This window comes from Carcharodon carcharias, chromosome 22, assembly GCF_017639515.1.
Source record: "Carcharodon carcharias isolate sCarCar2 chromosome 22, sCarCar2.pri, whole genome shotgun sequence".
NCBI lineage: Eukaryota > Metazoa > Chordata > Chondrichthyes > Lamniformes > Lamnidae > Carcharodon > Carcharodon carcharias.
This window is the reverse complement of record NC_054488.1, coordinates 56,639,388-56,664,228: the sequence shown is the minus strand read 5'-3', so window position 1 is coordinate 56,664,228 and position 24,841 is coordinate 56,639,388. Positions and strand designations below refer to the sequence as shown.

The following is a 24,841-nucleotide window of genomic DNA, read 5'->3' as shown; positions in this document are numbered from 1 at the left end:
GTGTTTTTCATTCTGTGGTCTCTACAGAGAATTTGGTGACGCCTAACAAATACTTGGGAGAGACTTAAAATGAACCACTGAGCTACCGTGTAGCCCAAAGAAAGCACTTCCACTGACTTAGTGTTATGAAACAGGTGCACCCCAAGGTGATACCCTGGCTGTGCAAATGTGAATGTAAATTTAACCTTCATGAAACATTTAAAAAGTGATTCTCAAGAAATACAACTTTGTTTTTCCCAAGATTTTCATTGTATTAGAAATCATTACCCCAGTAATTTAGAAATTTTGGATAATTAATCAGCTTTGTTAAAACTGAAATCATTCTTGAATTAGACTTGGCACCCCGTTTCACCTTTTATGCAGACATTAGTTCCTGTTTAAACAGCCTGTTTGCAGCACAGGATATTTCCTGTAAAACCATTTTCATTAAAGGAGCGGGAATGACCAGCTTGAAACCAATTTGTTTTGCAAAAGTGTGTTTTAGATAACTAGGCAATGTGTAACAGACACAACTTTATCGTCCTTCAAATTATAGCTATTCAAAACTTATCGTTAAAACAGCGAATCAAAAGTACCTGAAAAGCCATCTGTTTAAGAGCTGCAGAAGTCTGCAAAAACTGCCAAGATTTTTTTAGTTTTATTGCCAGTGGGTAGTACTGAAAAATTCCCTCATTCCTGTGGTCAGCCAGCCAAGGATGGTGTCCCAGCCAGGTTGCTAACACAAACAGCATTTTGTAAGCAATAACCTCTTGCCAATCAGTTCCTTGGAGCATGCTATGGTACTGAACTTAGATCAAAGGTGTAATGATTGGCATGCTGTTATATTTTGAAATGCTACTCGTAAATTTGAGATCTCCTTCGTCTTGACAATAGGTGGAAGCAAGAATCAGCAGTTCAGAATTAACATTGCTTTCAGAATGACCCTGTTTAGTCTATGAATGTGTTTTTTCTCATGCAGCTGCACGTTAATTAGATTATGGATCAGGCTGAAGAAGAGTTCCGATTTGGCAGAAGATTGTTTAAAATTTGTTTTTTCAGATCCTTTTGTTGCTCTGCATCAGGACCCCTGCTGTGAAGTTCAGAGAAATGCAGTCATCCTTGTTTTAGAATTAATGCTGCAAATATGGAAAATATTCTTAATATGTACCAGTTTCATCTTCCTTTGTGTCACTTACTGGTGGGTTCGGGGAGAAATTTTCTTTTTCTCTCTGCCTCTCTCTCTCTCACTAGAAGAAAGAACTTGCAAGTACACAGCCTTTTGCAACCTCAGCCTCCAAAAACAATTTTCAGAAGTAATCCATTGATTGCAATGTAATCACAGATGTAATATAGGAAATTATCTGCTTCTCTCTTCTCCCTCCCCCAATTTCTTTGTGTTTCTCATATTCACCATGCACACATGCATAATAAAAGAGAGAAGACTAAAGGGCATATATGTTTTTTTTTGATATATTGGCTTTTAACATAAGCCCTTGTTTTATATTTCGAAACTTGATTTGTTTTAGATCTTTAAATTTATCTTTTGTCATGTCTTCCAATAACTGATTTGGTAAATGCACCATCCAATTTGGAGCTGGTATAGTGCTATGGTAGCTCTTTGTTCCTGCTTTAAGGAGAAAAAGCATACAGGGGCTGAATTTTAAGGCGCTGGATTCTCTGACCATTCCACCACTCCCAGCTAAAAAGTCCGAGGGAGTCCACTGAGGGGAAAGCGTGGCTGCCTTGCTGCCATTTAACAGTTAATTGGCAGTGAATAGACTTGAGTGGGACTTCTGCCCTTCTGAAACAGAGACCCACCTCAGAGCTGCCAGCCAGTTGGAGGCCAGCAGCCCTCTAGCACTTTGGGCATGTGGTGTTGAATCAGTATTGGGAATGTGTTTGGGTGTGTAGCCAAGTGTTAAGCTCCAGTGAGGGGGCAAGAAGCTGGAATGTGAGGGGCCATGGGCAGAGGGCCACCTGGGGAGGGGTGAAATCATGTGGGGGTGTGGGGGGGGCTGGCTCTCCAAAGGCCACAGGGGACCAGTTAATGAGGATGGTGCCTTTAAGTGGGCATTAATTGTCCACTTAAGGGCTTCATCTTGCCCCCTGGTAGGCAGCCTGCATGACAGCACTCCCGCTACTGGTATGATTGCAGTGAGGCCAGGGGCAGGTGGGTAAGTGGCAGCCAGGTGGCCTTTCCGCTGTATTTAACAAGTCCTTTCACCTCCAAACCCATTGGTAGGGGAGCGTAAAATCCAGACCCAGGCCTCCGTATCACCATCCAATATTTCCTGATGAAACATCTATGCATGTGGCTAACGGGTGAGGAAAAGACAAATATCATCTGTGATACCCACTATGGCAACAGCCAGCTGACATTTACTATATACACTCCTACTTAATGAATAGACACTTCAGAAAGGTGTAAGAAAGTTGGTGAAAAAATAGGGAAATTTTATAGGTGTAAGTTCCTTGTCACAATTTTTCCATTTGCATATATAAATTGTGGCTTTACATAGGTTTATTTTGTTAAATTATAATGCATTTAGTTAAAGGCCTATTCTCCTTTGCCAAAATCACCCACTACTCCAGGATCACCCTGCTGAGCAAGATAACCCTTGGCTTTGAACCTACATTTTTCTCTTTCTCTCATCACTCTTTGCGCTGTATCTGAGCTCATCTTGTCTATGTGACCCACCGTCTGTTCCCTTGACTCAATTCCTACTAAACTACTGACCCCACATCTCCCCTTCCTGGCCCCCAGGCTAACTGATGTAAATGGCTCCATCTCCTCTGATACTGTTCACCTCCCTTTCAAAATCATCAACTGATGAATGGCTCGCCTGAAACATCAGCATATTTTGTATTCTTTACAGATGCTGCCTGACTGTTTCGAGCATTTTTTGTTTTGAATTGAAAAATTCGCTCATATTTTTACTAATCTGTTGGCATTGTTTTTGAGTCCAAGACCAGAATTTTCTGTTCACTATTGGGGGGGGCAGGCCTTGCACACTGACGCATAAAGTGACACCTGGTGATATCACAGCGCGTCATTCTGATCTTCAGTTCAGCGGGCGCGCACCAGAGCTGGCTGCGCGCCTGTCAAACAGTCAAAGGCCTGTTAAGGCCATTAATGATCTAATTGAAGTACTTGTCAGGGCTGCCCGTCCAACCTTAAGGTTGGTGGGCAGGCAAAGAGCCCAGGCGGCCTTTTCATGGAACCTCGTTCACGATCAGGATGAGGTTTCGTGAAGTGTTTATTAAATGAAATGTGTTATGAAAATTCATAAATGTCCCAGCTCATGTGACAGTCACATGAGGGGACATGTCAGAGTAATTTTATTTTTTCATTTTTTCATAATGTGAAATTAATCTCCCTGAGGCAGCCTCAGGGAGATTTCTGTGCTCTTTCATGTGCAGGCCCCAACTCTTTTCCACCACCACCTCCCCCCCCCCCCACCCCCCCAACCCGCACAGGTAGCACTGAGTGCTTCCGGGTGCGCGTCATGCTGAGCGGGCCCTAACTGTCCCGCCCACGTAAAGTGGCGACGTGCAGCCAATTGCAGGCGGCAATCAGCCCCACACTCGCTCCCAACTGGCCCGCGTGACGGGGAGAAAATTCTCCCCCAAATGTAGTGACATACTAGCAACTTAGAGAAAATATTTAATTTAGGAAGTTTGCACAATGTTGTAACTCTGATGTAAATATTTTAATTTTAGTTTTGATTTATGCCCTGAACCTCTTGGCAGGTGAGCATCACTTCTGAGGAAATCAGTTTGCCTATTTTTTTGACCAAATCTTTTTGCTTCCAAAGAAGAATTCTTTGTTTTAAGAGCAAGCATATCTTGCTTCAGATATATGTTCTAATACTATCAGTGAACAGATCCACAATAAAATCATTCATTTTAAACTTGTGCAATGAATTTTAATGTATTTTTTTGTATGTGTTTTTTGAGAGACAAGTTTGAAGGTGTAATTCATTTTTTAATGCTGTACTAATTACAACAATTATACAAAGATTTCTGCTAGAAAAAACAGCTAATGCAAATTATAATTTCTACTGTGCTGTAGAGATAATGATTGTTTATTTTGATAGCAACCTAGTTGGAGTGTAACTCTTCCTGGGATGTACCAGAACTTGCTAAATTATTTGTGGTCGGCACTAATGTACAGTATTTAGATCAGCTTTAAATTGTTTTTCTTCTCCCTCCTCCTGCTTTTGCTTCTCCATATAGTCGTCAGAACCATCTGAAAGAGCAACAGCAGCAGCAGCCACCACCAGCACCTCCGATCCTCCTGCCAGATGAAGCTGAATGCCTGACCGTGCCAAGGTATAAACGAGACCTGGTCCAGAAGCTCAAGATCCTGAGGCAAGAACTCTCCCAGCAGCAGCCGCAGGCTGGTCACTGTCGCATCGAGGTTTCTAGGGAAGAGATATTTGAGGTATAGAGATTGTCCCCTTTATTTTCTTCATTGCAAAAGCAAAAATAAAATAACTGACTGCTAAATAGCTGTTCTGTCATGATGTGTTTCGTAGCTTTAAGATTTTTCAGCGATTTCAGGGCTGTTGGTATTTACAGCAAACAAATGATAAAATCAAGAACGTGATGCTGAAATTTCCAAATGCAGACTATTGTCAGTCAGCTTGCAAACAGCAATGTAATGAGTATTTGTTCCAATTCAAACCTTCTGTAGGTGACCTTTATCAATCAGTAGTCTCGGTGGTTGATATATCGCAGCTAAGCAAAGCTCTTGCATGTTACATGACTGCAACCTTATTAGATATTCATAGTCTGTCTTTATTCTTTCTTCTAGATATGTTTCTCTGCTAGAGCAATATGGCTGTACAATTGCTAAGCAACTTAACCCTTTAAAATTAGACCTTTTAATTATTCAAAACTGGTTCCAGAACAGCTTGGATCTCTAAGCAAGAGTCCTTGAATTGTGTTTGTGTTTGTCAGTTCCTCGCCTTAGGATTATTTCTTTGCCACACGCTCTTCCTGCAAGTTGTGACCAGGTGTGTGATGGCAGCGATTTGCACTCAAATATTCCGAGTCCCTGTCCATGGAAGTGTGCCTGGCTTTGACATTGTGCTTTCCTTGACTGGAGCTGTTATTTATACTTTCTAAGTTGCATTTATTTGCACAGATAAATTGGGAGAAGAGTTTAGTTTATTTATATTTTGTTCATTTATTTGTTTTTTGCTCTTTAATTAAAGAGAAGGTAGTAATATGTGCCTGAGCGAAGGTCCAAGAGCCCTAAAAATATCATGCTGAGCAGTCACCAGGGAGGGAGCAGAGTTGCTGATATACTTACATATCTTTTCCCCCTTGTGTAGGTTCCATCGCATATTTTATTACCATTGAAATACTTTAAATGGATAACAATGGTAACCCATCTTTTTGAGACTAGCTTCACAGGAATATACATTCAGTAAATTCCTCGGTGCTGCTGTATATTTTAGTTTATAGAACACAATATGGATCAGATTGCTGCCTGTGCCCTTTCATGGACAGTGGTGTGTTTTTGGAATGGGAGGTGGAGTGGTGTATAGTTCTTTAACACTTGAAGTGGGCTGTTATATTTTGTAGTATGTCATCCTTTGGTTAATAATCTAGACCTAATGGATAGATAAATATTCTATTTTCAGGAGTCTTACAGACAAGTAATGAAGATGAGACCGAAAGATTTATGGAAACGGCTAATGGTAAAGTTCCGCGGTGAAGAGGGATTAGATTATGGAGGAGTTGCTAGGTACGTGATTGGTAATCTAATGTATGTAGTAAACTGTTTTAATTTGCCCATCTTTTCACTGCCTCCACTTCCACCAAGCTGTTCGTAGATTTCTTTTTCAGTGGAAGGCAATTGACCAATGCTACTTTAACAATTCATTGAAATACACAGAAGTTGTACAGGGTAACTTCCTCTGTGGCTTTTCCCCTGAGCTAATCTCACTGTTGATTCTTGAGTCAGCAAGACAGACAGATCCAGAATTTGTTGTTTGGGTAATTTCAGACACAGACTAATGCCCCGTTCCTTGGGTCATGTGATGGTGCTCCACGAGTAGTTTGTATAACACACTTCGAAACCTTTATACAGCGTAATTGATGATCTGTAAGTGTCACTACTTGCTGCAGCTGATAAGTTTCTATCAAATTACTTTAAAATGTTTAGGAGACTTAAGGCAATATGCTTGCAAATGTTTATTTGAAAATGGTCATAAATACCAAGTAAGTTGAGTATTGTTATAGAAAATTAATAACATTAATATTTGTACTGCTTCTGCCAGATGTTAAACATTAATTCTGCTCTGCAATCACAGTTCTGTTTTAAATGGGTCTGTATGCAGCACCACCTTGTGGATACTTTCCTGGACAAATCGAGAAATATACCAAACCCAAATCCAACCACTTGGAAGTCCTGATGATCGTTAGAATTGTATAATACTTTGGAATACCTGTATGGAATGAAGCAAATCTTTTATTTTGTTTTGTCCCTCGTTTTGTTCTGCCAACTGTTTCCTCCTTCTGAAGGTGCTGATTCCTTGTGGACATAATTTCACAGCGTTAGTCACCCAAGTAATCATTCTTGATGCATGAACTAACGATGAGCATTGACAGGCTGTTTGCTTGTGGAGGTATCACAACTGAACTTGATGCTCTTTTCTCCTGATCTCTGCTTCCTCCATAGTAGGAGTAGAAACTCTTGCGGCACTAAAACCAATCCCAGTGCTTTTACTGAACCTCATCATGGACTGAAGATCCAACTTGGGAACTTGCTGCTTTAGCTACTAACTGCTTTAACCAACTGAGCCATTTACGTACAGAAATTGGAGCAGAAGTAGGCCATTTGGCCCCTGGAGTCTGCTCCACCATTCAATAAATCATGGCTGATCTGCTTGTTTCGAATTCCACATTCCCATCTACCTCCGATAACCTTAGATTCTTGTTAGGCAAGGGAATGAATCTACCTCTGCCTTAAAAATATTCAATGACCCCTCCTCCACTGCCTTTGGAGGCAGAGAGTTCCAAAGTCACACAACCTGAAGAGAACATTTCTCCTCATCTCTGTCCTAAAAAGGTAACCCCTAATTTTGAAACAGTGCCCCCCCTAGTTTTGGTGTCACCCATAACAGGAAACTTCCTTTCCACATCCACCTTGTTAATACCATTTAGGATCTTATATACTTCAATCAAGCCTCCCCTCACTTTTCTAAACTCCAGTGGAAACAAGCCCAGTCTGTCCAACCTTTCCTCATAAGACAACCCACTCATTCCAGGTATCAATCTAATAAACCTCCTCTGAACCTCCTCCAAAACATTTACATTCTTCCTTAAATAAGGAGACCAAAACTGCAACACCCTATTCGAGATGTGGTCTCACCAATACCCTGAATAACTGAAGCATAACGCCCTTTTTATGTTCTGTTCCTCTTGTAATAAAGGATAGCATTCCACTAGCCGCCTTAATTGCTTGCTGTACTTGCATACTAACTTTTTGTGACTAATGCGCTAGAATGCCTAGATCCCTCTGCACCTCAGAATTCTGCAGCCATTATCCATTTAAGTAACATTCTACTTTTTAATTCTTCCTGCCAAAGTGAACAACTACACATTTTCCTACATTATACCCCCTCTGCCAGATTTTTGCCCATTCACTCAACCTATCTATATACATCTGCATCCTCCTTATGTCCTCTTTCTTCACAACATAATTTCCTACCTATCCTTGTGTCATCTGCAAATTTAGCTACCATGCACCACCGTCTTCTAAGTTTTTGATATAAATTGTAAAAAGTTGAGGCCCCAACAGAGACCCCTGCAGGACTACACTTGTCACATCCTGCCAGTCAGAAAAAACCCATTTATGCATACTCGGTTTTCTGCCAGCCAGCCAGTCTTCTATCTATGTTAATGTGTTACCCTTTGAAGAACTTGTGATTTATTTTCTTTCTGCTTTCCCTAGCCTGCAGTCTATTTTAGTTCGATTCTCTCTAGCTGAATTGCGAACAGGCTAATTTTAGTGTCGCAGCCAAAGGGCGGGCTTTCCCATTTGGCGAATTGCAGTTGGGGATTAATAACCCCTGGACTGTCAGCTGCTCCTTTGGGAGATTGGTGTTTCCCTGGACTGGCTCACTATTATTTTAGCTTAAGCACTTTCATACTTGGTGGGTAGTGGGGGAGGGGAGATTACAGTTTTTAAAAAAAGCAAAAATTAATAATAGCTTTATATCTGTAATATTAACACTGGACTAGTGAAATAAATATAGTTGTACATAAAAAGACACTTGTATTACCCTGCCTTCCCTTTATTTCTCTCTTCCTTATTTTTAGCTTTAGTTTAGCTGCTTTTCTAAACTGTATATTGTTAACTATCTTTTTAGAATGCAAGATTTTTGGTAACTTTTATTACTGCTTCCTTATTTCCACCATCTAATTTGGTTTGAGCACAATGGCAAGCAAAAAGTGCCATTTGGCTGACTTAAGAATTAGTTGTTATTTATCAGCAAGTCAAATGCCAAAGATTTTGAGATTGACTTGATAGTGTGTGAGATGCCTAGTTCAGTCCTTGGTGCATGTCAAAACAGGAGGAGGTTTCTGGCTACTGATTATGTTGATTGCCTTCACTGAGTAATATTATCTGTACCTCATCCATGGATTTGTTTTTGCAATGTAGAGATTTTATATTTCAGTTCTGCAAATAATTGTGATGATTGAAAATCATTTTATAAGGCATGAATATTTTTCCGCTGAAGTTATTTATGCTGCCAGCTTCAGATCAACACTGGAAACTGATCAGCTGCTGACCTGCTATGTTCTCTGGCCATTTAACAATTAGATTCTGCTTCATCAGAGCCTAGGTGGCTTTAAATATTTTTAAAAGTGTAAGGAAAGTACCCTGATCTGTAATTGACTTCAGATTGATTTCAGAATTGCAGAGCTTTTGCACCTTGTAGCCTTAAAGGAATGCACGCTGTACTTTAACAACAAAATATATTGTGCGTTGCATGGACTTGTCCTTGTAAAGCAGCACATCCTGTAACTTGCTACAAGACTGCCATTGAATATCGACTAATATTAAGTAAAAAGGTGTTCACTTTCTTTCTTGAAGGGAATGGCTCTACCTTTTATCCCATGAAATGTTGAACCCATACTACGGACTGTTCCAGTACTCCAGAGATGACATCTACACATTACAGATCAACCCAGATTCTGCGGTCAATCCTGTAAGCAGGTCTCCTTTTTAATTGATAGCCCTGCCACACCACTACATCATTTTTATAATGGTAGTTTGTTATTTCTCAGTAAAATGAGGAGAATAGATAGTAGGCCAGATGCCCTGTAACTACTTACTACAAGCAGTCCAATGAGATTAACCTGAGAAAGTGGAAGCAGAGGAACTAGATAGATGATGAAAACCCACAGATCTGTATGTGCATGTGTTATGGCTTTTAATAAAATACTCTGCCTGGCAGAGTAATTGGCTGTTGATGGACAAGAGTTGAATGAGAACTTCCAGCGAGAGATCATATTTTAATATGTAACTATAGTAAGATATGAGGATGAACACAGGACGTTTATTAAATTAATATACATGACTGTAACTCTGTAGTATGAATGGTTAATTCATAAACTGGATTTTTAAAATTGTATTTTCTGTTCATAGTTGTTCATTTGTGAAATTATATGCTTACAGCCAGCTTAAAATCTAAACTCTGAAGTTAGAGAACTATTCATGAGTAAAAATATAAGAAATAGGAACCGGAGTAGACCATTCAGCCCTCCACGCCTGCTCTGCTATTCAATAAGATCATGGCTGATCATCTTGTATTTCAATTTCCACATTGCCATCTAACCCTGATAACCTTAAATTCTTGTTAGGCAAGGGAATCAATCTACCTCTGCCTTAATAATATTCAATGATCCTGCTTCCATCACCACCTGAAGCAGAGAATTCCAAAGTTGCACAACCCTCAGAGAAAAACGTTCTCCTCATCTCTGTCCTAAACGGGCAACCCCTAATTTTAAAATAATGCCCCCTATTTCTGGACTTACCCACAAGAGGAAGCAGCCTTTCGACCTCCACCTTGTCAAGGCCTTTCAGGATCTTGTGTACTTCAACCAAATCACCCCTAACTCTTCTAGACTCCAGTGGAAACGAGCTCAGTCTGTCTAGCCTTTCCTCATAAGACAGCCTGTTCATTCCAGGTATCAATCTAGTAAACCTCCTCCGAACCACCTCCAATACATTTACATCCTTAAATAAGGAGACCATAACTGCACACAGTATTTTGAGGTGCGGTCTCACCAAAGCCCTGTATAACTGAAGCATAGCGTCCTTACTTTTATATTCAATCCCTCTCGTAATAAAGGATAGCATGCCATTAGCCCTCTTAATTACTTGCTGTACCTGCATACTAACTTTTTGTGACTTATTATCTACTATTAACTCCCCACTGTCACTCTAGAGGACCAACTTTCACTTTACTTTTTAAATACCTGTAAAAACTCCTATCCATTTTTACATTTCTAGCTAGCTTCACCCTCATACTCTTTATTTCTTTCTCCTGATTAACCTTTTATTTTAGTCATTCTCTGCAGCTCTTTATGTTCTGCCCAATCATCTGTCCTGCTACTCATCTTTGCGGAGTTGTGTGCTTTTTTTCATTAAGTTTGATGCTTTCTTTAACAACTTTAGTTAACTACGGATGGTGGGTCCTCCCCTTAAAAATTTTCTTTATAATAGAAATGTACTTGCCCTGAATATTCTGAAATATCCCCTTAAATGTTTGCCACTGCTTCTCTATTGATCTATCCTCTAGTCTAGTTCCCCAGTTTGCTTCAGCTAGCTCAGCTTTCATCCCCACATAGTTGCCCTTATTTATTTAAGTTTAAGATACTGATCTTAGACCCCCCACTCCTCACTTTCAAACTGGATGTAAAATTCAATCATATTGTGGTCACTGCGACCTAGGGGTGCCTTTACTTTGAGGTCATTAATTAATCCTGTCATGTTACACAATACCAAATCTAATATAACCTCCCTGGTTGGTTCCAGAACATGCTGGTCTAAGAAACTATTGCGAAAGCATTCTAAGAACTCCTCATCCAGGCTACTACTGCCAATCTATATATTGGTGCACACTGAGAATAATCCTTATTTTATTGAGGTTGCTGGTTGATAAAACTAATGTTTGTTTTTCCATGATAGGTGATTATAGTCCCATTGGACATGTGTAGAGTAGAATGGTAGTCATATTGGGAAATTTAGGGTAACAGGAGACTATGTTCAACCAAAAACTGTGTCTAGCAAATGAGTGAGCAGCAGTTTAAATCAAAGTTTGTATGGGTCAGCCTAATGGACCATTGATAGGGTGTGAAATTGGGGAATGACTTCTGGTGCAGGAAAACCTAAAGAGGAGGAAGGAGGTAAAAATAAAATTGAACGGAGTAGTGGGCAGTATTCTTGAAATTGACATGAAACTAGTTAATTGAACAATTTTATTAGTTATGAAAGTTTAAACCTTCCTTGGATTTTGGACCAATTCAGATTTTCGAATCTTTCAATGCTGCATTCAGCTGGAGACATGTTACACAAAATTGAATGGAGTCTCCTGGTTAGTTCATATGGTGAAAGCAATTGAAGTACTTAGCTGATATGCTAGTCTTCGATTTATGGATTAAATCCACAAGACTCATGGTAGCTCTTTGAGCTTTCCAGTTGCAACCTCAGAGAAAAAGATGAGTGCCTTTATGCTTTGAATTTCAATCCTACAGCACCAAATAATTCTTGTAATTTACATTAGAAGCTTGAAGAAAGAACAGTAGGCAACATTGATTAAAGTAGTGTGCCTGAGCCCATCCTTAACATCTAAAGGTCATGTTGTTAGAGTTTTTAATGTCACAGGATTTGGCTAGCATTTTGAGTTGTCACCTCAACCAGGATTACACCTGTTAAATCTTGAAAGTGAAATTTGTTTTTGTATTTTTACACTGCAGTTTCTTTTTTAAAAAAGTGAGAGTGGCGAGGCCTGCAGAGAGAGACAAATTGTTCTTTAATCTTTCGAGTGTTATGTCATTTAGTTTCTAAAGTGTGAACTTGTTTTCTGCCTTCAGCATCTGCAAAGTTATTTATTTTGCATTTCTAATTGAGCCTTATAAAACAGTTAGAATGTGCAGGCTTTGACTAAAAAAAGTATTTTGTAAATGTAAGATTCTTGTTGAAATTTGAGAATGTCTGGACCTTGGTTTCGGAACTAACAGTGGGACAAATGCCTCTCGGAAAACGGTAGGGTGAAAAGACCTATGTACATTCTTAATATGAACTCTGAACTCAATGTTTCATTTTTAAACAATTAAATTACAAAGGAAGGGGATTAAAGCTTAACCTTGTTTTTTGATATAATTTATTGATGATTAATCTACCTAATAATGAATTCCAATAAAATTTTAATTGCGGACGAATGATTGTTGAGTACCATATAATTGTTTACAATTCCCTTTCCTTCAAACCAGGAACACTTGTCTTATTTCCATTTTGTTGGTCGGATTATGGGAATGGCAGTGTTTCACGGACACTACATCGATGGGGGCTTCACTCTTCCCTTCTATAAACAGCTGCTGGGAAAGTCAATCACACTGGATGACATGGAGTCTGTGGACCCAGATCTACACAACAGCTTAGTCTGGATCCTGTATGTACACTGCTGCTTTACCCCTTATACTGCTTAATTCCATCCATGTGGAAAACAATTTCAGCAATTCCACTTTAGATTTCATAAGAAGTTAAATCAACTCAAAAAGGAGTGGGAGGAGGTAGAGATTGTTTAAAGGTTCACTTAGAGAAATTTGCAGAGGCAAAGATGAATGTTTTGAAAGTTGTGAGTTTACACACCATCTTCATCTTGAGTGCTGAGGGACCAGTTGTGGACATGAATGTGTGTTTGTGAATGCCAGTTTGAGTATTTCCAGTACAGCGGGTGTATACAGTTGGACGATGTGATCATGGAGTATTTTTGTCTGAGTGTATTGACGACTTTAATTTTGTCATGATGCATAAAATGTTAAACCAAGTTTCAATCAACAAAATCCTGGGCCTGTTTAACTTGGTGCAGTGTTGCAACAATTAGTGTGGTTGTCATTGGGCAATCCTCCAAGGGAGGAACAAAGCCATTCAATTCAAAAGCGATTCATCTTGTGTGATTAGTTTCCCTGTATATTTTTGGTTGGTAGCACCATTTGAATTAATGGTTATTTAAATTCACTGTGTCCTCATCATTATGTTGAAGATAATCATCATCCTGTTTTTTCCCCAAAATTAGTGAATACAACAAATCTTTGAAGGTAATTAGTCAGGCTAGGTAACACCCATAATTGCTAATAGAAGAATAAAGAACCCTTACCTATGAAACTGCCCAGTCATTTATTGTAGCATAGTAGATGTGAAGTATTTGTTTTCTATTGCAGCACGGAACCAGCTAAACCTAATGGCTGTAAAAAAAATCTTTTGTTACATTACTACAAATATTTGCAACTTCTATTAGTGTTTAATAAATGTGTTTGGCAGTTAACATCCAAGACACAGTCTCGTGTTGTATTCTGCTGCCTTCTGAAGCCCAGGAGGATCTTTTGAAGGCATAAAATAAAACCAGCGGCTGAAACAACATGGAAATGGTTCACTGTTCATTGCCTGGGCATGCTGCAAGTTTTACCCAGATATTAGGGGAAGTGAATACTCTCTCTGGAATATGGAGCACAGGGATTATTTATGGAAGTGGTCTGAAACACACAGTAACCAAAAAGATGTAGAATTAAAGAAAAGGGTAAAGGAAGCCCAAAAACATCATAATCTTTTCCAATTATACATTGAAAGCTAACTTATTTTGTGTCATATTCTATTGTGTATTTAACTTATTCCAACTTGAGTATTATGAGAAAAGAGAGATGTCAAAGCTTTTAGTTTTGCATCATCAGGAAACTTCACAAGAACCAATAAAAGGGGGAAGCAACAATTTATACTGTATGAGAAGAGAGGGCTGGTTGGCTGGCAAGTGGACTTTGTTTGGTAGAGGTGTTGCCATGGAGAATGTAGCAGTTATGGTGACTGACTGTTAACTGCCAAGCATTGTTTGAAATTTAAACCAGGCAGCTTGACCCTGATTGGTCAAGGCAGTGTCCTGAGGAATGAGTTAGCAAATGGCTGTTACTTATTTGTTTAGCTGAAACAGGCGCAATGTGTGTACACATTCTTTCTGTCTGCAAAGAACAGGGCCCTGTGTATTAATATATGTAGCTTCCAGTACGTGCAAATGCACCAGACTGTGAGCCCAACTGACAGTCTTAAATTGTCAGTGTAATTCTAAGCACGCAGGGGATTACTCAGCAAATATTGTACAATCATATGTAATATTGGGCACTTTTAGAGTTTTGCAAGCACAGTCTGGTTGTGTATGGTCTGTACCTTGCCTGTTGTGAACAGCAGCTGGGACATGCTGTTTGATACGATCTACCAGTCTTTGGGCCATACAACCTCCATACCTAGCATCACACCAGCACTGAAATTCATATATCATCTTACTCATTTGCATGATAGGCAGGACATCTTTTTGGCTGCTTGACAGTGGCATCCTGTTAGTGGCGAATACCCCTCGTGTTGCGACTGCATAGTAGCAGTGTGAAACAGCTAGCTTCACCTGCTGCTCAAATTTAGCTCACTCTCCCCATATAGTATAAATTGTTGTTTCACCCTGATATTGGTATCTTGTAAAGTGTCCTGATGAGTGCAAGATGAAAAGCTTTGACATATCATTTCTTTCAACAATATTCAAATTTGGTGCTACCAAATAACTATGCCAAATTACTGCTTCACAGAATCATTTTTCATAATCATTCTCCCCAAATATAATCAATATTTGAACACATGACAATTAACACGTTTTGTCAAATTTTGTTACCTGTAAGTTATTTTTTCTTAAATAATTTTCTATTTATAGCATGTCATATTTTTGAAATATTATTGTTTTAGCTAGTAGTACTGACATCTCTACCTGGAAATCGTATTTTTTTTGGTTGGGGTTAGGAAAATCTGTTAGGTTGTGTAATGGTTTTCTTTTTAAAAACTGCAAACACTTTGAGTTTCTGTATAGATTTGCAATGTTGCAAAATGAGGGGTAATATTAACGACATTTGTGCCTTGTAGGTTTGAGCTATATTTACTCTGCATTCTATGAGCATGAAAAAAATAGTTTCTTAAAACAAAATTTTCCACAAATCTTATTCACCATTAGGTCACATTTGTGTTCTCATTCTGATATTTGGAGAGAACTGTTACCAAACCCATGCTATTTATAAAGTGTTACCTGTTCAGAAGAGTGTGATACATTCTTCTTGTTTTCTGGAAAGCTTAATCTCTTTATCAACTGGTAAAGTGTATGAGACAAAAAGTAGCTATCCTTTGGGAGGTGAATAGATTGAGTGAGCAGAGTTTTATTTTTCTCCTCTGCAGCGAAAATGACATCACAGGTGTCTTAGACCACACGTTTTGTGTAGAGCACAATGCCTATGGGGAAATTATTCAACATGAGCTGAAGCCAAATGGGAAAAGCATTCCTGTAACAGAGGAGACCAAGAAAGAATATGTTCGGTAAGAGTGAAAACAGGTCTGTTCAGCTTATTGCTGTTCTGTGGATTGACTTCATAAAATTTTTATATAATTAGCAAAACAGTCAACAACAAAATAACTTGGTGCAAATTTGCATAACTAAATGCGTGCTGCTGTTCAGCTTTCTTATAAGATAATGTAAACAACCTACCTATATCAGGAAAGCAGCTTTCTCCAATGTGTACTTAATTAGGGCTATATTAGTCAGTACTACAGGTTGACTACTAGTGGGTTTTCACTGAGTCAACAATTGCCCAATCTGCATTGAATTTTATTCATTGTCTTTATTTCAGCCCTGGTCCAATTTTGTAGGTTTTTAGGTAATGCTCTATTGAAGGTGAAACAGCACAAATATACAGATTTTTTTTTTAAATTCTAGATGGAGTAACATTTTGATTAATATTAACCCAAAACTACTGAACAACTAAAACGCAGTGCTGTGTCACAATCCATAAACACTTTACCTGCGCTCACCCTCTTCCCCCTTGTTTCTTTCTATCTCTCATTTTTAATTTTAACTTAACACTACTACTTGTATCATATCCTAACTTCCATTTTTTTTGCATTTTAAAAACATGAATTGACTTGGGTACGATTCCACAGATGCCAGTTTCTGCTTGGTACCTATTCAGAGCGCCTCTTGTTTATTTCTGAGCCAAAAGGGGGTTGATTGAAGAGTTTTTTTCAAAAATGTACTTTTATGAATTTTATTAAAGTATATTGTATGACCATTCAAAGTTGACATTACGTCAGGTACAAAGCAAATCAGTTTCTTCCAATACTGTATGTTACTCATCACATTTACAATTAAAGTTAATACTTACAATTTTTATTACATGTTAAACGTACAGCCCAAGGAGATTTAGCCATTTTCTAACCCTTCGGTATACAGTGGCTGAAAGGTCTTAGATGATGCCCTTTCCCTATTGCGCCTTTGCTGCGGCTGCCCCAAGCTTTAGTGCGTCCCTCAGCACTAAAGTTTTGGAATGTGCCAGTCTGCAACACTCAGTTAAGGACAACTCTTTACACTGGGAGACCACCAAGTTTTGGGATCTAGTTGATGGTCCTCCAGCCACAGTTGATGTTTACATCGGCGTGCATCCCTGGGAACAGTCCTTGGAGCATAGAGCCCTGCATCACAGAGCTGCTCAGGATGAACTTTGACAAAAACCACTGAATCTCTTTCCAGACTTTCTTTGCAAAGGCACATTCTGGAAGGGCGTGGATGACAGACCCCCTCTTCAACGGCCTTGAGTGCAATGTGTAGGGGTGAATTTCTGCAGGAAGCATAGGAAGATAGGAATTTTTAGATCCTCAGAGACTAAAATCCATTTACTTTACCTTCTAACATCCTGATAGTATGATGCAACATTAATAGAATTATTGACTGATAATAGCAATCTCTTATCAAATAGTATACAACAGATCTAGATATGAACTGAGGAAACATTCAATACTGGAGAGCTTTGTGAGCCAAGGTCCAAAGTCACCTATTCCTCCCTTAAGACATGTCAGGGGTCGAATCACAGCCAAGCCTGCTTCTGTTCAAATGAGTGGACTTTCCAGCAGGGCTCATTGGATTGAGAAAAAAAACAGAAAATTCTGGAAATACTCGGCACCCCTGACAGCACCTGTGGAGAGAGAAAAAGAATGAACATTTCAGGTCATGAGCTTTAATTATGCTTTTGAATCAATGGATTGTGGTCTGGAGTAGGAATATGCTCCCTGTTGCAAGCCTGCTGCAGCCAATTCTCGTGACCCTCCTGCTTTCTGACTAAGATCAGCTAACTCAGCACTAGTCAGGAATCTAATCCAGTGTCTTTAGATCCATGTGACCCGGCTTCACATTGACTTACTGATCCATCTGGCGAATCCACTTTTTCAGCCCATCAAATGGCAAAGACCTGAAAGCTGCTGAGGTTGTGGCAAAGACCCATTTTCTTGCACTGAACAGAAAGGAGCTGCCAACAGTTGAGTAAATCTGTCAGAAATTCAGACAAGAAGAGCCCAACCTAATGGATTAGCCTTTCTGTGATGTGCTACAATTGCAGCATCAGAGCCCATGTGAAACACACTGATTTGAGGAAATGTTTCCTGTCGTAGGCTATACGTGAACTGGCGATTTCTGCGAGGTATCGAAGCCCAGTTTCTTGCCCTGCAGAAAGGATTCAATGAGGTGATCCCGCAGCATCTGCTGAAAACATTTGATGAGAAGGAGTTGGAGGTGAGTACTCTGTTTTTACCCTTTTGGGCACTGTATTAGCGTTTCAGACATATGCATCTTTCATTGTGCTTGGGGTCATTCAATCTCCTGCTGAAACAAGAAAATGTAACCCCTTTTAAGCAGATTGATTTTCACATTCATTATGTTTATCTTTTGATGGTGCACTGTTGTAAACCATGAACTTTTTTGCATTGCCCTTGTTGTATAGGTAAATAGAGGTTACAGGTGGATTCATGCTTTTAGGTTGCAAACCTTGGCCATTTTAGATTACCACCAAGAAATGTGTGCATCACCACTAGGTGCTGATTCTGAAGCAGCTAACTGGCATTTGATCAAGTCTCCAATGTCACCCATCCTTAGTGGGCATTTGGTATTTGTGCATTCGTACTCCTCCACTTCCACTTTGTAATTTTAAAGAAAATGAACTGGGGTGAAGATCTAAAGATTTAAAAATAGCCTCAAATTTAAGTGTTGTGTGTATGTTATTTTTTTAAAGTACAGTATTGGAGGCATCCTGATTGCCCAGAGTTATGCCCCTGTTTGAGCTATGAGCCCAGGAAGTGCCTATGTATTTTTTATATTCATTCATGGGTTGTGAGCATCGCTGGCTAGACCAGCATTTATTACCCATTCCTAATTGCCCTTGAGAAAGTGGTGGTGAGCTGCCTTCTTGAACCACTGCATCAATTGCTGGTCTTTGCTGAGTTAGTTAATCTCAGGTGAACAGCCATGGAGGGAGGGGTGCAACAGTTGAGTTGTGGAAATTGACCAGGATTCATCATAACGGGAGCAGGGGTAGATCACAAGTCCGCTCCGCCATTCAAAATCACAGCTGATCTTCCAACTTAATTCCACTTTCCCACCTGAACCCCATGATCCCTTGATTCCCTTAGAGTTCAAAAATCTGTCTCTCTCCACTTTGAATATATTCAAAGACTGAGCATTCATAACCCTTCAAGTGAAGAAATTTTTCCTCTTCTCAGTCTTAAGTGGCTGGCCCCTTATCCTGAAATTATGGTCCCATTTCCAGACTTTACAGCCAGGGAAAACAGCTTCTCAACATCGACCCTGTTAAAGCCTTTCAGAATCCTTTGTGTTTCAGTGAAATCACTTCTCATTCTTCTAAATTCCAGACAGTATCAACCCATTCTGCTCAAATCTCTCTTCACAACTCCACTCCTGTCTCTAACAGGATACTGCTAGCCATACTAGAAGTTGGAGTACATGTGTGTGGGTAGGTGTGGGGGTGACCTCAATTGGGTTAGGCGATGTTGTCCTCTGAAGCCTGCCAACACTATCAAGGTTCGTGGATAGTGCTGCTCGAGCATACCAGGGGCAGCTGTTGCATGTGAAACAATGACTCAGTGAGAGAGTTGACACCTGAAGGAAGGGAAGAAATCAAATTAATGGTAAGAAAGATGCAATATTGGGTTCAAGAGAAAGATTCTAAAGTAAGAAAGGAAGACTTCAATTTATACAGCTTCTTTCATATCCTCAGGACACCCCAAAGTGCTTTACAGGCAAAGAAAGATAAATGAAGTGGAGAATCAAAAGCTAAAATAACATACGGAAAATTGAATATAGTCCTGCAGTTTAGATAAAATCATCATAAAGTAATATTTTATTTTTAGTACATGGGATGAGGCTAGCAGAATTAAAGTAGGCTTATCGGAGTCAAAAAAATGAAGCTATTTATTAAAGTGTAGCTACAGCAGTTAAGCTACCTGAACTAGGTAGGTAATGGTCTGGAGTAGGTAGAACTGTCTCCACATGTTAATTTGGCTTGTTTTCTATTGGCTCTTCCCAGCTAATTATCTGCGGACTTGGCAAGATTGATATCAATGACTGGAAATCAAACACTAGGTTAAAACACTGTACGCCAGATAGCAATATTGTTAAGTGGTTCTGGAAAGCAGTGGAGTCTTTTGATGAGGAAAGGCGAGCTCGATTGCTCCAGTTTGTGACAGGATCCTCTCGAGTTCCTCTACAGGGTTTTAAAGCATTACAAGGTGAGTGTGAATTTGTGGCTGTGTATAGCTATGTGTGGTAAAAAAAAAACTAATGTAAACTTGATCACTTCTCTCTACCTGTGCGTTCAAGAGGGACTTGGGAAGAAATAGCTATCATCTTCTCGACATTACTTTGGGATAAAAAGAGGCATTAGTTTACAATGTGCGGTAACTTTGGAGCTAAAATACTGTGAAACTAGTAATGTTTTTGTCCATTTTAAGTTTAATGATATTTAAACAGTCTTCATGTTACTGCAGGTGCAGCAGGCCCAAGGCTCTTCACCATTCACCAAATCGATGCCAGCACCAACAATCTCCCCAAAGCACATACCTGGTAGGGAATTGAGCTTTTTTTTGTCCATGGTTTCTGTTAACTTTTTAATTAAAAAAGTTTTATCTTCAAGTTGTCTTTAGAATTAAAGAGAAACTAGAAAATGGAAGTGAAAAGTTCTAATTAAAATGGAGCAATGATCAGTATAGCATAATAAGTAAGATAATATTTTGGCACAGTCAACCCATCCCATTAAATTTGTACAAGGTTTGGCAGGAATCCATTACAGAAATGAGGGGATAGTCTTATAATTGGAATCTGCCATTAATAATTTTCTATCATCCTGCAGCTCTTTCACTCTTGTTCCCTGGAGTGAGCAGATTACAGCATCATCCGCTGAAGTGAAATTTATTGCATAATTTGTACTGTGATTTATATCTGGCCTATAAAGATTATGAAGACAGCTTAGAGGGATGTTGTGGACAATAAGGAAAACAATTGTACACATTTATGTCAAAGACAATTGAGAAATAAACTTTGAGGCAATGCAGCTGTGGCATGATTTATGGGCTGTTCAGATTTGGATAGTAAAACACATCTCTTGACTGTTTTCTCCGTAGCTTTAACAGAATTGACATTCCTCCCTACGAGAACTATGAAAAACTCTATGAGAAGCTGCTAACAGCCATCGAAGAGACTTGTGGGTTTGCTGTGGAATGATTGCTTTGTGAATCATGAGACTTCCATACACACCTGTCACTGAGGGCTTTCTCCTGCCGAGGTTCCAGCAGTGCTTGGAATATACAGGATGTCTATCCCTTACTTAGCAAGAGGACAGCAAGAGGGATTGGATGATTAGGGAACTTTGAGGAAACCAGTCACCTGGCTTTTGCCATGAGACTATCAGCTGCTAAACTAATATCTGGAAAATTACAGACTGCTAGCTTTTTATGATTTGACCAGTTAGCAGTATTCTTGATAGCATTTTTCTGATTTAAAAGACTACTACAACAATTTAGTCATCTGTCTTAAGCCCATCTACTCCTTACTAATTATTAATGCCCCCATGCATCATGATGTAGACTGCAGCAATCGGTACAACAAAACTATTGTTGGGCTGACGTGACTATACCATAATTGCACCTTTTTTCCTACTGGTCGTTCATTTGGGTGAGGCATAGAAGTTATCAACAGTACAGTAACTGAGCTCTAGTAAACTTAATATTCCAAATGGATTCTCAAATGGAAAATAGGCTGTTTTTTTTTGTTTTATCAATGTTCTTCCTGGCGTGCTGCAGACTTGAGTCAATGTCTGTTAGTCCAGTTTTTTTTATACAAGATCATCACAGGAGAAACATTCCACTTCATTTCAGCCAACTCAGCCATAACCACTTTTCTCCAACCCCTCCCAAATTGACAGGGAGGAATCTTTTTATGAACTGCATATTACCAGCCAGCATTGCTAACTGGGAAGTTTCTTTTGTCATTTTTCTTTTGTTATTGCATCAATTATTTACGTGACTTAAGGGATAAATACTCCTTTATAGTATATTAAAAGCGGCAACACTCTACAATGCTATGTTGGTTTATGCTCTCAGAACGTTTTCTAACATTAAATGAAGGGTGAAAGTTACATTCCACCTTTTATTAGTTATAGCTGGGCTGAGAGAAACGTCATTGTATAGCCAACAACAATTATTAAAGTGGAAATTAAATATATAAATTGAAGAGTTGTTCTCGGTTATGCTTTTCTATCTATAGTTGAATTATGACCTGTATATTAAATTGAGGCAGCTCAAGACCCCGCATTGACTTTTTTTTATAAAGAGTTTGAGATCATTGTATTTTTTTTGTAATTTTAATGATAGGAAATGTTCTGCAGATCCTATACATTCACATGAGTTTTAATATATTTATAACCTGTTGACATTCTTGTCAATTAGTATTTCTGTACTGGGAGCACCTGTTGATACAGCAATCTTATATTTTTTTGCCCTGCACTGCTGCCTATCAATTGCAAGAGCATCATCCAACAGGAAAGTGTCCTGCAATGGTGCTTTGTACAGTCTTGGTGAGGCATGATATATAAATCTGAGGCTAATACTGTGACTATTACAACTTTTAAGTTAATTATATCTTAACTTTTATTTTAAACCACTTTTTGCACATCTTAGGACTATAGTTCTGTTTGGTTTGTTGACCTCTTCCTCCCCAATCCCTTCCCTTCCTCCCATCCTAAAAGGTTGACAGCTGACATCCCATTCCCAGAACAAAGTCTCCAATGGACATTTACAACTGTGTTCTTATAAATGTCCAATGCACACGTGGTCTATTTTCATGATATGTTTCGAAACCATCCATAACACTACAACTAAGTTTATCAATAATGGATTTAAAATGGGCTATGTACCCTGAAGTAAAAGCTAAAGTCAGCAATTAGAGTGTTGCTCTTGTAATAAAATGCATGCTTCATCATACAGCTGATAGCTCCTAGCATGCACCCATGGCTTCACAGACTTGAAATATGCGGGAAAAATCGAATAATATGTTATAGCAGACAGGAGCAGTTCACTGTATGTAACACTTATTGGTTAATAGAATATTGTCTACCAGTTGTTCAAATCTTTCTTTTATATAGATGTAATTAGTTTACAATTAACCCCTTGGCTTTACTTCCCAGTTCTTAAAAACACCATATTTTATTTTGTTTTTAGGTTTTTCTCATTTCCATTTTATTTTGTATTTATTACAGAGTGTTTTAGCATTGTTAACACATTGTATTTCACTCCCGCTGTTACATGGGCTTTAATAATTAAAAAAAAACAAAAAAAAACACTGTATGGAAGCAAACGTTTGCGTGTGTACCCATGCAGAATGAGCAATAAAGTGTATGCTGTTTGCACCCTCACAGCATAACCAGTTCAGTTTTATGTTCGCCTTCTGTTTATTAACTGCTGAGCCATTGTCATTAAATCAATATTGAAAAAGTGACATCAAGCTACAGTTGATCCTAAAACTTAATTCCTTTGACTTAATTTGTACTTAATATGAATTAATTAGATCATTATGCAACTGCACTAACTATTGAATCATTCAGAGTGGAAAGGGTCCCAGGTTTGATTAGAGTCTGCTGTGTTGACTGATCTCAACTGGTGCGGAGTTGGAGATGCTCCACAAATGGTTTCAGTAGCCTTAATAAAGGATTCCCACCCTTGATCACTATCCAGTACTGGTAAGTAAATGTCAACCTGCCAGGTTTTTCCTGGACTCTCTGGGGGTTACGATTTGAGTTCCTGGACACTGCTGCAAGCAACTGGGGAGAAAATTCATTGGGACATTAAAAAGTTTTTAATTTCCTTGGATACTTTTGTTTGTTAGCTATAAAAACCTTGGAGACAGAGAAAAGAAAAATTGTGTGATTGGGGTGGAGGTGGGAGGTCATATGTTGAAATTTCCGGCAATACGTCCAACCAAAGCCGGCAACATTTAATTTCAGGTGAAAGCAGGATCATGCTTTCCAGGTCTGTATGATTAAACACCACAGCTTGTGATCTGTCTCCCCACTTAGCCCTCTAGGGGGAGCCCTTGCACGAGCATCCTGAACCAAAAAATTGACTTGCTAGTGCTGACTCTGTGGTGCCTCTTGATGGCATCAGTTAAATTGCCCTTTCTTGGCCACTTGACCAGAAATACTGGGTCTCCGTGAGACAAAGGTAAGACCTTCAAAAGAAAACTATAGATTCTAGTATCAGGTAAGAAAAATCCTTAATAGGGCAATATTTTTATAGAAAGTGTTAGAAAATGGCAATAATACCACTCTTGAAACTGTGTGTTTTGAAATGATCTGTATAAATGGGTTTTGCCAAACACTTCATGAAGGTGAGGATCCCTCTAAATAACATTGTTATAGTTAATGGGAAAGTGGTAGTATTTCACATTGCAAATACTTCAGAATCACACTGACACGGTACAGAACATTCATCCCACTGTGTTGGGGCAGACTCTGAAGAGCTATCCACTTGGTCTCATTCCCCTGCTCTTTCCCCTTTACCCTGTAAATTTCTCCTTTTCAAGTAAATATATACAATTACTGTTTGAAAGTTACTATTGAATTGGCCTCCACCACCTTTTCAGGCAGTGCATTCTAGATCATAACATGCTGCATAAAAAATTTTTTTTCTCCCCTGACTTTCTGCCAATTACATATCTATTATATCTTCCTTTAACCTTTGCTGTTCTGAGAATAATCCCAACCTCTTCCGTCTTTCCACAAAACCTGTCCCTCCTGCCTGGTACCATTGTAATAAATCTCATTTGTACCCTTTTGAATGCCGGGTATATATATTTTTAAAAAACAGCTTTCTCAACTTGTCTTACCAAAGACTACAATCATTGGTTAGTTACTTCTTGAAAGTCATGCTGTAAAGATGGCAGTTTAGAATTTCTTTACTGTGATGGTATATTACTAGCAGATTAGATTGACAAACACAAAAAAGCCACAAACAAAATTAAACCAAAAACTTTATTTCACAGCACATAATAAATTGTGAAGTAACAAGGAATTGGAGCGAGTTGAAGGCTGTGATCTGCTCCTGGCCATCGGATGGTTATTCTATATATCTGATACTTATCATTAATTACAGTGCTTTTAACTTGATATTTTCCAACAGATCTAAATTACTTGACCAGTCTTGTCT

The 24,841-nt window shown here is 38.9% G+C and overlaps 1 protein-coding gene across 3 annotated transcripts in view; it reads left to right on the top strand.

Moving 5' to 3' along the window:
* smurf2 (SMAD specific E3 ubiquitin protein ligase 2) overlaps positions 1–23,068 on the top strand; it is a 218,587-nt gene extending 195,519 nt beyond the window's left edge. For 2 of the 3 annotated variants that reach the window (XM_041216961.1, XM_041216960.1), the window contains 9 exons: positions 4,216–4,423; positions 5,631–5,734; positions 9,092–9,206; positions 12,496–12,674; positions 15,485–15,622; positions 17,744–17,864; positions 19,672–19,873; positions 20,132–20,207; positions 20,765–23,068. In XM_041216961.1, coding sequence (XP_041072895.1) covers positions 4,216–4,423; positions 5,631–5,734; positions 9,092–9,206; positions 12,496–12,674; positions 15,485–15,622; positions 17,744–17,864; positions 19,672–19,873; positions 20,132–20,207; positions 20,765–20,864 — 1,243 coding nt within the window. In that variant the 3' untranslated portion in view covers positions 20,865–23,068. The other variant, XM_041216962.1, reaches the window with a different exon arrangement.
* The last annotated feature ends 1,773 nt before the right edge of the window (positions 23,069–24,841 follow it).